The sequence below is a fragment of the Puma concolor genome, chromosome B2 (genome assembly GCF_028749965.1).
Source record: "Puma concolor isolate L17-30 chromosome B2, mPumCon1.1.hap2, whole genome shotgun sequence".
NCBI lineage: Eukaryota > Metazoa > Chordata > Mammalia > Carnivora > Felidae > Puma > Puma concolor.
Window position 1 is genome coordinate 11,246,044 of NC_141671.1, and position 13,986 is coordinate 11,260,029.

General features: G+C 43.1%; 1 protein-coding gene across 4 annotated transcripts in view; it reads right to left on the reverse strand.

Annotated features, from left to right (window-relative positions):
* RNF144B (ring finger protein 144B) overlaps positions 1–13,986 on the reverse strand; it is a 182,005-nt gene that overhangs the window by 56,970 nt on the left and 111,049 nt on the right. For all 4 annotated transcript variants that reach the window (XM_086706155.1, XM_086706156.1, XM_086706157.1 and 1 more), the window contains exon 2: positions 12,239–12,436. In XM_086706155.1, the coding sequence (XP_086562281.1) occupies positions 12,239–12,403 (165 nt within the window). In that variant the 5' untranslated portion in view covers positions 12,404–12,436. The remainder of the gene's footprint in view (positions 1–12,238; positions 12,437–13,986) is intronic.

Here is a 13,986-nt window from a genome sequence, read left to right on the forward strand (position 1 = left end):
GAGAGAGAGGGTATGGAGAAATGGGGTGAGAAGGAAGAAAATCAGAAACTGAGGTTTCACCATATTTCTAGTTACATTCTCTACCCCATCAGCGTACAAGGGATTGGTCACCAAAACCTTTGTGTTTTAGTTGAAATCAAAGTCTGGGACCAAAAGCCCTTCTGGATGGACAGAAGAGTAGTGAGAAATCAGCCATGTGCCCTCTCCTTCCGACTTGTCCCTTGGGGCCTTCATTTGCCTGTTGACTTCCTATTTCTACAAAGACATAAACAGAGGAACTAAAACCCTATACATCCCACCCTGAAATTACTGCAAACTTTGCAGAAGTCGTCACATTAACCAGAGTAGCTCTCTGTTTCCAGCAAGGTCAATGTCCCTGCCCTGAGTACTTTAGGGACTTGGCAATCGGGTAAATGATTTGCTTGGGAGGGAGGGTTGAGTCGACTTCAAAATGTGAACGCACAAACCCCAAAATTTATTACACTAGTAAACAAGGGATTACTGTATATCTACTTCATGATCTTTAAAGTAGGGATATTTTTTAATGACTGATTTGGGTCATCATTTTATGGATGAAATGCCTCGCACTGAATGAGGTGGGTAAGGGGAACCTGGGTGGCTCAGTCGGTTGAGTGTCTGACTTCAGCTCAGGTCATGATCTCATGGCTCATGGGTTCGAGCCCCACATTGGGCTCTGTGCTAACAGCTCGGAGCCTGGAGCCTGCTTCAGATTCTGTGTCTTCCTCTCTCTCTTCCCCTCCCCTACTCATACTCTGTCTCTCTTCTCAAAAAATGAACATGAAAAAAAATTTTCTTTGAAAAGATAAGGTGGGTGAGTGCATGCTACTTTACTATGACAACACTGATCATTGGTGATGCCTTTCTTCTTGGGCTTCTGTCCTCGGTGGACTTTGAATCTGGATGGAGGGATAAAATGGATCTCGGTCAGATGGCTGGAAAGTAAGGCAATGCGGAGATTTGTATGAAATCTATTCAATTCGGTTTTAATACTGAATGCCCTCAGGAAAGAGATGCTCGTTTTATGCTAGGGTAGCTAAGGCCACCCGGGTAAGAACCATGTTTGAGTTTTTCACCAATAAATGCCCCCAATCTAGTATTCTCTTGTCATAATAAGTGTTTGTTGACTTGTAACTGCCCTGACCAGGCAACGAGACTGCATTAGGAATTAAAGGAAGAAGGGACGAAGATTCTGGAAAGAAAAGACATAAAGGTATGCAATACCTCATGTGAGAGGCACAGCAGGTGGTCTGAATGGATGTTGTGCGACGGAACTTGTGACAGCCCCAAGGAAGATGATTCAGACAGGAGCACATGAAGGAATAACAGGAGTGGCATTTTGACAGCAACATTTTAAGAAATCTGACATTAGTATCCAAATGCATAGGAAGGAGAAAGTGGGACACGAAAATAACTTTCATACTCCAGACCTCAAGACGGCAGTCTACCATAGTCAATGCAGCATGTGTGGATGAGGGGGGTGTTCTCTGAGCTCTCACCAGCCTTTTTCCTTCACCCTACCCGTTTGCTCCCTTTCAGACCATTATCCACTCTGTTCCAGAGCCACCTTCCCTACCCCACTCCCAGACAAAGCCTTTTGTGGCTCCATAATGCTCTGTAACAAGGTATACAAGACCCTCCCCATCCAGTCTCTGCTCGCCTCTCCAACCTCATGCCCAAGCACCCCATGCCTCCCACAGTACTTTCCAGGGCTTTCTGTCAGTTCAGCGCCTCAGTATGCCCCACTTTCTTGGCTCTGTGCCTTCATACATGGCTGCGTCTCCTCCCTATGGTACTCTTCCTAACCCAGCCCCACTAATACTGCCATCAAGCAACCCCCTAGTCCTCTCTTGGTCTCAGCCATACAGGAAACCCTCCTCACCTCCCCAGGTCTAGTTTCATTGGCTTCCCTGATGCTCCCATAGCACACTGTACTCCCCCATGCGAGCCAGACTAATCATGGGGGATGCACACGGCACCCATGTGTCTATGCCCACAGCACCGTGGCTGGTACGTGCCAGTGTCAAATGGAAGAATAGCATCAGATCAAGATGGGAACAGACTTGGGGGAAATTGAAATAAAGGTATAACAACAAAAGAACAAACAGATAAACTTGGGTGACTCAGTGGATGTAAGGGTAACTTCTCTCATTGGGCTCCCACTTTGCCTGCTCTCTCTGGTGGTGATTTGCATGTTTGGCCAGCCTATTGCATTCCAATATGTGGTTTGAAAAATTAAACTTTGGCAAGGTATGCTTTGGGAAAAAAAAAAAGAGAGAGAGAGTCTCCATAACATACCAACACAGACTGCCAACATACCATCTTTTTATAACCTTCTTTGTGAAAAAGAAATCAAATCTTGTTCCAGATTCTAGTACCGCCCCCCTATCCTGATACCATATGCTTTCCTAAGAGAATATAGAAGAGCCTGAAGTACTTGTTCAACCTATGATCAAAGGCAAGAATGTTGTGCAAATGAATCTTGTTCCAAAGCCTGTGTCAACAAAAAGGGGTGGAGGGAGGGGAATGAAGTACTATTTATTAATATTCCCACAATGGATGGAGCACTGTGGGACTTTTTAATGAGTAATCTTATCCTAAACAGTAAGATAAGCCTCATTCGAACATTACAGAGCTGGTGAGTAGAATGAAAATTAGATTTCAACAGAACCAGCACTAATAGGTAGAATTTATATAGAAATAGGCTTCGGGGTGCCAGGGTGGCTCAGCCAGTTAAGCGTCCGACTTCAGCTCAGGCCATGATCTCACGGTTCATGGGTTCGAGCCCCATGTCGGGCTCTGTGCCGGCAGCTTGGAGCCTGGAGTCTGCATTGGATTCTGTGTCTCCCTCTCTCTCTGTCCCACCCCAGCTCACACTCTGTCTCTGTCTCTCTCAGGAATGAATAAACATTAAAAAAAAAAATTTTTTTTTTTTTAAAGAAATAGGCTTCAAATGGATGTAGAAGAAAAAACAGCTTAGGGTTTAAAATTCCATAATTGAATAGTCAGTGTTATCCTGGAGGTTTTCAAGCAAAATCTTGATGATCAGACTAAAATTTTGATGATCAGACTATGTAGAGAGCTACATACACGCTAGCTACATTATGGGCACTGGTGTAAATGCTTTACCCAGATTAGCTACTGCAATCTCCTCTATAACTTTAGGTGATTTATTATTATCCCTATGTTATATAAAAGAAAATGGACCCAAAGACATGAGTGGCTACCACCTGCTGGTCCAAGGCCCTATTACCTCTGGTCTGGATTATTATATTTGTCTTGGAATTAGCTTCTCTGCTTTCATCCTTGCTCCTGTAGTTAATTCTCTATGCAGTAGCCAGGGTGACTGTGATGGTTAATCTTACGTGTCAACTTGACCAGGCCAAGGGGTGCCCAAATATTTGGGCAACATTACTTCTAGGTGCATCTATCAGGGTGTTTTCCAGATGAGATTGGTTTTTGAATCGGTAGACCGAGGAAAGCAGACTGCCTCCTGATGTGAGTGGGTCTCGTCCAATAAGCTGAGAGCCTGAACAGAACCACAAGGCAGAGGAAGGGAGAATTCATTCTCTCTGCCTGACCACATGAGCTAAGACACTGGTCTTCTGCCCTCAGGAAGGAACTTACACCAGGGGTTCTCCTCATTCTCACGCCTTCAGACTCAGACTTGAACTACACCATCAGGTCTCCTGCAGCTAATCTCCAGCTTGTAAGCAGCAAATCATGAGACTTCACCTCCATAATTGCACAAGCAAATTGCTTATAATAAATCTCTCTCTCTACACACACACACACACACACACACACACACAATCTCATACTGAAGATATGTACATCTATCTCCTATTGGATTTGGTTCTCTGGATAACCCTTATTAACATAGCGATCTATTTTTTTTTTTAATTTTTTTAATGTTTATTCATGAAAAAAAAATTTTTTTAACGTTTATTTATTATTGAGAGCCAGAGAGACACAGAGCATGAGCATGGGAGGGGCAAAGAGAGGGGGAGTAACAGAATCCGAAGCAGGCTCCAGGCTCTGAGCTGTCAGCACAAAGCCCAATGTGGGGCTCAAACTCATGAACCGTGAGATTATGACCTGAGCCAAAGTCAGACACTTAACCAACTGAACCACCCAGGCGCCCCACAGTGATCCATTTAAAACATGATTAAATCACATTAACTTTGTGGGTTAAAATCCTCCGAAGGCTCCTGTTCTCACATGAGACTGAGGCCATAATTACGATAGTCTGCAGGGTCCTCCAGACAGACCCCACTACCTCTCCGACTTCATCTCCTACAGTCCCCCCTGCTAGACAGACAGACACACACACACACACACACACACACCTCCTTGCTGTACCTGAACACCAAACACAACCCCAGTTTCAGACTGCCACACTGCTCCCCTCTGTCCAAAACTCTCTTCTGCCTAATATGTATACAGCCAGTTCCCCAGGCCCTCCATGTCTCTGCCTAGATCATACCTTGTTGGTGAGATTTCCCCGACCATCCAATGCATAGTAGGAACCCCTCTCCTGCACCACTTGCTATCCCCTTGCCCTGCTTTAACTCAGAGCATCTATCATCATACCAACAAGTACCTGCTTGTCAGTATCTGTGCCCCGCACTAAAATCTGAGCTATCTAAACACTAGGCCTTGATCCAATTGCTCACGACCATATCTTGACCGTCAGAACGATCCGTGGCACAATAAATATTTTTGTGTCCGTTGAATCAATGGAGCCCAAGCAACCAGATTTGAGACCCAGTCTCAGATGTGAAACCATCCTGGCATCCAGAAAGGAGCTACGACAGAGATGCTCAGCCCAAAGAGTGTGGTTTCCTTTTGCTGCTCTTCAGTCTTGCTACACCTCACCACTTGCCTTGAGTAAGTGAGTGGTGAGCACTAGGCGTGGATGAGAACTTGGGTCCAGAAAGCCAACTCCTTCTTGAGTCATCCTGACTCGGTTTCTCACGCTCTTACAATTTGCTCCTGTTTCTCCGATGCTATCTGGCCTGCAGCAGCTCCCTCCACGGTAGGAAAATAGAGTATCGAATTTGCATTTCAAATCAGTGACTTGACTAATACAAAGTCAAAGTCATTATCCTCAGAACCCTTTTAAGTTTCAGCAGTGAGAATACTGAAGTCATTTACAAATAAACGATGTCAGATGAAGTCACTGAAAACCTGGCACAGATAATTTCACTTTACCCCGAAGTAAAGTGAAGGGAAAGCCAAAGACTAACCTTGTAAACTGAAATGTTTTAGTAGCAGAATCCAACGGAATCAGAGAAGGCCTTAAATTGGCAGAATTTACTTCTGTGCATTTAATGTACTACAAGACGGGAAGGCAGAGAACTGGAGAATTTTAGTGCCTCAGGCCACGACTAGAGGAGGGGACAAAAAAATGTTTGTGACATTGCTGGCCTATGATGCCTTGTTATTTCCTGCAGCTCCAGAGAATTCTCAATAAAAAATAGTTAAAATGATACTAGTCTATACATATCAAGCCAACAAGTTATTCTATTACTATATTCCTATTGGAGGTAATCAGCTTTTAAATAAATGGTAGCCTGAGATACTGGGCCATCTGATCTCTTACATCCATCAGAAATGTGCATATCTGTTCACTGTTACGGGGTTTTTTGAAGGTTTTATTTATTTTGACTATTTTAATTTTAATTCCAGTATAGTTAACAGACAGTACCATATTAGCTTCAGGTGTACAATACAGTGATTCAACACTTCCATACACAACTCAGGGCTCATCACGATACGTGTGCTCTTAATCCCCGCATCACGTATTTCACCCATCCCCCACCCACCTCCCCTCTGATAACCACCAGTTTGTTCTCTGTAGTCAAGAGTCTGTTTTTTGGGGTTTTTTTTGGTTTGCTTTTTTTTTCATTTGTTCATTTGTTGTTTCTTAAATTCTACATATATGTAAAATCATGTGGTATTTGTCTTTCTCTGACCAATGTATTTTGCTTATCATGATACTCTCTAGATCCATCCATGTTGTTGCAAATAGCAAGATTTCATTCTATTTTATAGCTGAATAATATTCCTCATGTATATACACCACATCGTTTATCCATTCATCTATTGAGGGACACTTGAACTGATTCCATAGCTTGGCTATTATACATAATGCTGCAATAAACATGGGGTGCACATATCCTTTCAAATTAGTGTTTTCATATTCTTTGGGGAGATACCCTCATCTATTCACTTTTAAAGTTGTGCTGGTTTTCCTCGAAGTCCTACTTCTCGCTCTTCAATCGAAGCCCCGAGCCATTAGCCAATCTTTGGACAAATCCAACAGAGGAATCTCTCTCTCTACCCTAATTGCCAGTCTGTGGGTGTCTCAGAATAGTAGTAAGGTTGAAATCACCTATAAAACCATCTTCTTATAAAAGGCTAAAGAGGAAGGTGGTCTAGTTTTTACAGGATTTCCTTTCTCTAAAACATTACTGAAAAACAGAACAGCTCAGCACACAGTGGAACTTATTAGGAAAGAAAGAACTAAAACAGCCCCAACTTAAAAGAGACTCAGCACTTGACTGGAGTTCTCACTCAATGCCTCCTACCACTCTCTGAGATAGGGATGATCATCTCCTCCCTCCCTCCACCCCACAGGAGAGGAAAGGAAGGTTCAGAGAAGCCAAAGATCTTGCCTAAAGTCACACACGTTGATGGGAAAGCCTGAACCTGAGCCTGGTCTTCCTACCTCCAAATCTGCACTCATGTTTAAATTTTTTTTTTTTAATTTTTAATGTTTATTTATTCTTGAAAGAGAGGGGGGGAGGGGGGGAAGGGGCAGAGAGAACTGGAGACGCTGAATCCAAAGCAGGCTCCAGGCTCTGAGCTGTCAGCACAGAGTCCAACACAGGGCTCAAACCCACAAACCATGAGATCATGACCTGAGCCGAAGTCGGACGCTCAACTGACTGAGCCACCAGACACCCCCAAATCTGCACTCTTAACCACCACGCTGCACTGGAAAGGGAAAATGGAGGTGGTAGTCAAAAAAATGTCATTCCTTCTGAAATCCTAATGTAGTTATCAGTTAGAATCCAGGCACAAACACCCGCAGGTTCTCTGCTTCATTTGGAAGCTACCAACCCATGCGGGTGCACATGCGTGCACGGGTACATGCACGTGCACACACACACACACACACGCACACATGCGCCAGCGCACGCACGCACTGCAAATCTTTCCAAACTGTAAATGTCTCCAAGGCCATATGTGGGCTTTTCTTAAAGGTCACTCAACAGGCCCCAAGGAAAAGAAGGGCTTGGTCTAAAAAGTTTTATATTTCCTCTCACTTTTTTAAACATTGGAAAATCCATTTGGCTCAGAGAAATGAATAGTAAAAGGAGTTCTAACTACTTAGAGCCAACAAAATGTAATGGAAAAAAGTCAAGAATACGGCTGGACGTTATTTTCTTTTTGCCCAGCACATCCTGTCTTTAATCTGAAAGGTAAATAGGCCATGCCCAACATACCGACTCTTTTCAGGTGAAATTATCTAGGTTATAAAAACAAGCAACAACTGTGTCTCCATTATGCTTTAATTCGTGGCTGACAGAAATAGCTTCCAGAATAAATCAGAGAGGCAAAAATTGCTCACAGGGGAGCAAACCCACAAATTTTCCCTCCTTTGATAATGGACTTTTGTGAATTTTTTTTTCTTCCACTTGAATTATAACTGTGTGGTATCATTATCTGGAGGAGTATGTTGCAAATGCCAGAAAAGGAAATTTTGAATTTTCATGTTTGAGTTATTTAAATCCACAGGAGAGAGAAAGAGAGAGTTTTTGCATATCATTAGTTAGTAGACGAACATCCCTGGGATATTTAACCTTCAAGTACAAGAGCAAGTAATTTTGCAACACCTCGCTCCATAACCCCACAATATCAACTTCTTGACTCCACAATGCACGTAATGGTCTGTGAGTTCAGCCATGCTAATGAGAGCTAGGCCCATCTCTGTCCTATATATTTAGCTTCCTTGCTCCTTGCTTTATGCCACACTTTCTTCTGTATACTACAGCTGAGCAAAGAGTCTAACAGAAACTGTCATCAGAAATAGAACACGTTAAGTTTCCTTCAACAAGAAACGAGCTATACTCATGGATTATTTGAAGCAAAGTCCATCACATTCCTTTCTCTGGATGTCATTTAAATCAAGAATTACCTACAGGGAATAATTTGAAGCAGTGTTCTCCAGAGCCGGAGTTGTGGGGAAGTTAATGGGTAGTCCCCTAAAAAGGTGGGGTAGTCAAATGGAAATGCTTCCTCAGGAGAAGTTAAACATGGTCCCCTTGCTTTTCTTTTAACCACAAGATTTCACAGAGCCTCTAGAATGCATTATGATCCTTCCGAGAAAGGAATGGAGAACATACCAGTTTCTGAGCTAATTGGACCATGGGACAGTTTAGTCAAGGATCACCTCTGTTTCACAGCACTAGAGGTCCACAGAACGCACGTGGGTTGGGGGCACCTATCGGAAGGCCCGATCTCCCTAAAGATAGGGAATGACCTGGCTCACATCCAATGGTCAGGTCAGACACCCCACATCTATCCACACTGCTCTCCCAGAGCACACTGATCTTGGGAACAGAGAGAACTTAAGCTCACAGCAACGTGGTCAGGGATACTTCTTAGGGAAAACAAGAATGTCCTTATACATTCTTAAGGACAGAATGTATAAAAAGCTTTATTAAATTATGAAAGTATACCAGTACCACATCCAGCAGGGGGACCATTCCATTTGACCCCTCTCATAATGAGGGAGGGAGGGAGAAGGATCTTAGCAACACCATCTCAAAGACACGGTATGCGCGAGAAGTCTTTCCCAGCCAATACTTAGAAGATGTCATGCAATCATATTTAAAGTCAGAAATTAGTAGTATATGGCTGATTCAAATGTGTCACATATTTCTCTGCCGCCTTGAAAACGCAAAACACATCTGATACCTTTACTATTAACATTGAATATCTATACTGGAGTGCAAATTAAAATGTGCGGGATTGGACACATTTTTTAATAGTTTTTTAAAAGTTCCAGCATCAGAGAGATATAAAAACTACCAAGCCATTTGAATTTCTGGTTTGGAGTACTCCCCAACAATGAGGAAGTCTGATCATAGATGACAGAATACTCTCATTGTCCTAACTCCTACCCTCAAATTGCCAAAGGGGAACCGAGAAGCCGTTGTGTTGTTTTTAACTGGGAACTGAGATCTCGTGCACCAATCCTTGTGACAGCGTGCACTCCTTGTCAATATGAGGTACCACCTCTGCCTGTGGACCCTCTACCCAGCGCTGACAAGCACAAACTTGAATCCTGAACTATTAGGTCTCATGGCAAAACCTGAACTCCGTATCCTGCTTTTCAAACATCAGTAACTCCCAGACAAAAATTTCCCTCCTGCCTTTAACCAAACGCTGCTTCTGACTCCTTTGTTTCAAAGATTAGCAAGGGTCCAAAAATTATGTGAGAAGGTCAGAAAGAATCCTTTCAGAAGCACAGCATTCAGCAGCAAAGCAAGACCAAAGGAAACCGAAGCCGCCCCTCAACAAGGTCACTTCCTTAAGCAACACACACTGATAACATGAGGAAGGACCAAGCACAGACGTCACTGAGCGAGGCGTCCTCTTCACAGCCTGCTACACCTGCAACAGCCCCCACCTGCACTCCACCCTCCTGGCCCTGCTCTGTCTTTTCTCTAAGCCCTGTTGCCCAATCCTCTGTAACTCACCCAGTTATTATGTTTATTGTTTATTATGCAACTGCCTTTGATAGAATATAAGCCCCTAAAAGCGAGGACCTCTGCTGGCTTTGTTTCTCAAACTGATAAATCCCAGTGACTGGCACAGATCCTGGGACACTCGTCATCTTTGGATCCCAGAGTTCAAAACTTAAGGAAAGGATTATAGTCACTTTCCTTTTTTATTTATTTTTCATTTTCATTGGGGAGAGGGGGAGAGGGGGGAGGGGGAGAATCCTAAGCAGGCTCCAGGCTCAGCACAGAGCCTGACATGGGGCTGGATCCCACCACCCTGGGATAATGACCGGAGCCAAAATCAAGAGTCAGACATTCAACCGACTGAGCCACCTGGGCATCCCTAGTCACTTTCCTTTTTACCCAAAAATCATTCCAAGGCTTCTCCCTACCCTAATCCTCAATCAAAAAAAGTTTTTTAATCAATATAAATGGGCTTGAGAACATGACATTTTGATGAAATTAACAAGAAAGCGCAAAATTTATTTCACCTTAAATTGTTAATCTATTTTTTAAAAAAGTATGCTTAGTAAATACACTGCTTTATAAATGACTCTACATCCTTAATGATTCCTCTGTCCTTGCTTCCCTTGATTTAAGCACTGGTCACTATACCTGAACTATTCAATTTCCTTCTCTAGTCAGGGCATGAAACCTAGATTTGTCTGGTGATTATTACACTTTTTGTCTAATAAATAATAACAGTCTGCCCAGATGAGGCCCTACCAAAGCACAGATAAAAGGTAAATATTATAACTTGGACATCAGGCCTCTGCCATGCTGAGATGCCAGTCTGCATCCCGCATGACTCTTAATTCATCCTCGGTTTAAGAGAGTAGTTGACTCATGGGGCGCCTGGGTGGCTCAGTCAGATGAGCTTCCGACTTCGGCTCAGGTCATGATCCCGTGGTCCGTGAGTTTGAGCCCCGCATCAGGCTCTGTGCTGACAGCTCAGAGCCTGGAACCTGCTTTGGATTCTGTGTCTCCTTCTCTCTCTGCCCCTCCCCTGTTCATGCTCTGTCTCTCTCTGTCTCAAAAATAAATAAACATGGGGGCGCCTGGGTGGCGCAGTCGGTTAAGCGTCCGTCCGACTTCAGCCAGGTCACGATCTCGCGGTCCGTGAGTTCGAGCCCCGCGTCGGGCTCTGGGCTGATGGCTCAGAGCCTGGAGCCTGTTTCCGATTCTGTGTCTCCCTCTCTCTCTGCCCCTCCCCCGTTCATGCTCTGTCTCTCTCTGTCCCAAAAATAAATAAAACGTTGAAAAAAAAAATTAAAAAAAATAATAATAAAAAATAAACATGAAAAAAAAAATTTTTTAAGAGTAGTTGATTCAAATACATACAGGAGACAGGAAGGTAATATAAACAGAGGAAAGATCGTCTCTTTGGGGCCTACAAATACAGGTCTGGATGGAGTAGCTAGATCTTCCCACTTTTTCATTTTTTCCATGAAATTTCCCAACTGGGGATCCAAATAAAAATGTGTTGAGCCCAGACGTGACCCATGAGCGTCAATTTGCAACTCTTGTTTAAAGCCTCAGTTCAGAGATCACTGCCACCAGGATGCCCCCTCCCATCCCCAAGCAGGTGAGACAGTCTGCTGGTATACTACATCTAGCTACCCTTGACCTTGCCAAACTTGGACAGTTCCTTCAATGAGTCCATCTTCCCTATGGGACAACATCCAGCAAAGTGCCTGGCACACGGTAGGAGCTCAAAAGATATTTGAATAAATGAAAATCTGAATAGGACCACTGGGTTCACACTTGCAGTAGCCACCTTGAATTCAACAGTCTGTTTCCTATCTTCACACCTTAATCAACCAGACTCCGGGGAAATGCGCCATCAAGGTCATGACCATTGATACCAAATGTCACACTAAAAGAGGAAGGCCCACTCCTGGAGATCTATCTACATACTCTCTTTATTATGAGGAATAAGTACCATTCAGCATATTGTGAAGACAGAAAAAAAAAAAGGGGGGGGAGATAAGCAAAGTAAAAGAGTTATGTATCATGTGCTTTGTAAGAGACGAGAGAGTATATGAAAGATAATTCAGTTAACAGCCACCTGGTCTATTATCCAACACTGGATGAGCTCCTTACAGATGGGAGTTAACTAAAATGTGTGAAAAATATTTCTATTTTGTTTCTTACCTAGCACTTTAAGAACAGATCCTGCTTATTCAACCAGTAATTAAAGATCACGTATACATTATGCTTTGCCTAAAAAACAGTAAATACGGGATTTACCATTCCAGACACTATTTGGAAACAGACCCAAACATGGAATTGCTCTCCAAAACAGAAGGCTGTTGTAGCAAACCCTGGTTTCTGAGAAAGCCACCGAAATCTATCCTGTGCTTTGACAGTTCTCCCCGTTGTATTTTCTCACGCTCGTGATGAAAGCTTCAAGGAGAACTTACATCTGTGCAGAAGAGGCACTGGCATTCCTGGAGTGTGGTCATCTTGTCCAGGGACTGTTCACAGAGGCAGAGTTTGCAAGTGACGAGGGGGTACGGAGCCAGGTCTCCCGGCGTCGGATTTTCGGTGGTCATGGTGAGACAGTGGAACCTACCAGCTGAGCCCATCAGCCCATCAGCCTTCTTCAGTCTCCTCAACCCCTACAGGAAGGTCCAAAGCAGAAAATATTGCATTCATTAATACAGCTGTTGTTTAACCAACACATTTGGGCACCAACAGAGCAAACCTTCACTTTCCGGGATATCTAGGCATACATCAAAGGCATTTCTGAGAGCCATGGCCTATAGAGCTTGCCACCTTGGCAAGGTGCTCCCGGAGAAATTGAAGGTGACCTCACCATACTGACTCATATAATGTAAATTATGGGAACGAAAAGACCACAAGGAATAAACACGCCATTTAGGAGTTGCATACTATAATCCAACAGGTTTAAAAAAAACAACAACAACTTGAAAATAGGATGCCCCACTCAAAAAATTACACAAAGAATTACCATGAGATCCAACAATTCTGCTTCTCAGCATACACCCAAAAGAATTGAAACCAGGATGGAAACCGATCCTTGGCACACCAATGCTCACAGCACCATTATTCACAATTAGCCAAAAAGTGGAAACACTCTAAATGCCCATCAAGAGATGAAGGGATAAACAAAATGTGATATGAACATTCAATGGAATATTATTCACCTTTAAAAGGGAATAGGAGGATGAACCTTAAAGTCATTATGCTCAGTGAAATAAGCCAGACACGAAAGGGCAAACATCGTATGATTCCATCAATAGGAGGTATTTAGAGCCATCATATGCGGAGAGACAGAGAGTAGAAAGGTGGGGTTGGGAGAGGGGGAAATACAGAGTTACCATTTAATGGGTACAAAGTTTCTGTTGGGAATGATGGCAAAGTTCTGGAAATGGAGAACGTGATAGTTACACAACACTGTGGGTGTACTTCATGCCACCGAATTACACACTTACAACAACTGAAATGGTACACTTTACGTTCTATAGGTTTCATACCAATCAACTTTCTTGAAGGGGGGGATCAGTGCTAATTATGTTCTGTCACATATGTCCTTGCATTTACTCTTTTGCAACCATGATGATTATTTCCTTCATCTTATAGAGATGCTAAGCAATCATAACTTCTTCTGAAGAGGAGTTAAATAATCTGCCTGGGTTCTCAGAGCTTGTATAGAGCAGAGCAAAATTCGAACCTCCATCTTCTGAGACCAAGCCCAGTCCTGGCCCCTTACACCAGAGACTGGATATTATGTGGAAGGATGGAACGGGGAGAGAAAGAAGTTAGAAGGGGTAGGGAGAGAGGAAACCCAAGACAAAGAGATAAAGAGACAAACAGCCCATGACTACAACTATCGAAGGTCACCGAAACTGTGCAGAGTAAAATCTGTCTCTAAATATGGCGAGACAATAGGATTTTCCTACACTGAAAAATAAAAATTACAACTGAAACCCTTCTACTTGTTTTTATTCAGATTACCTTTAGAAGAGGTAAAATAATTGTGAAAGTAATCTTCTATAGTTTATAGCACATCAAGAAATTTCATGTTCTAATTAAAGAGAAGGAAAATCCTAAAGTTCTTACCATTTCAAGAGAGTATGGCCAATCCTAATAAATTCTGCCACAGAAATAAATGTAAATACGCTCTCCCCCTACAAGAACCAGACTC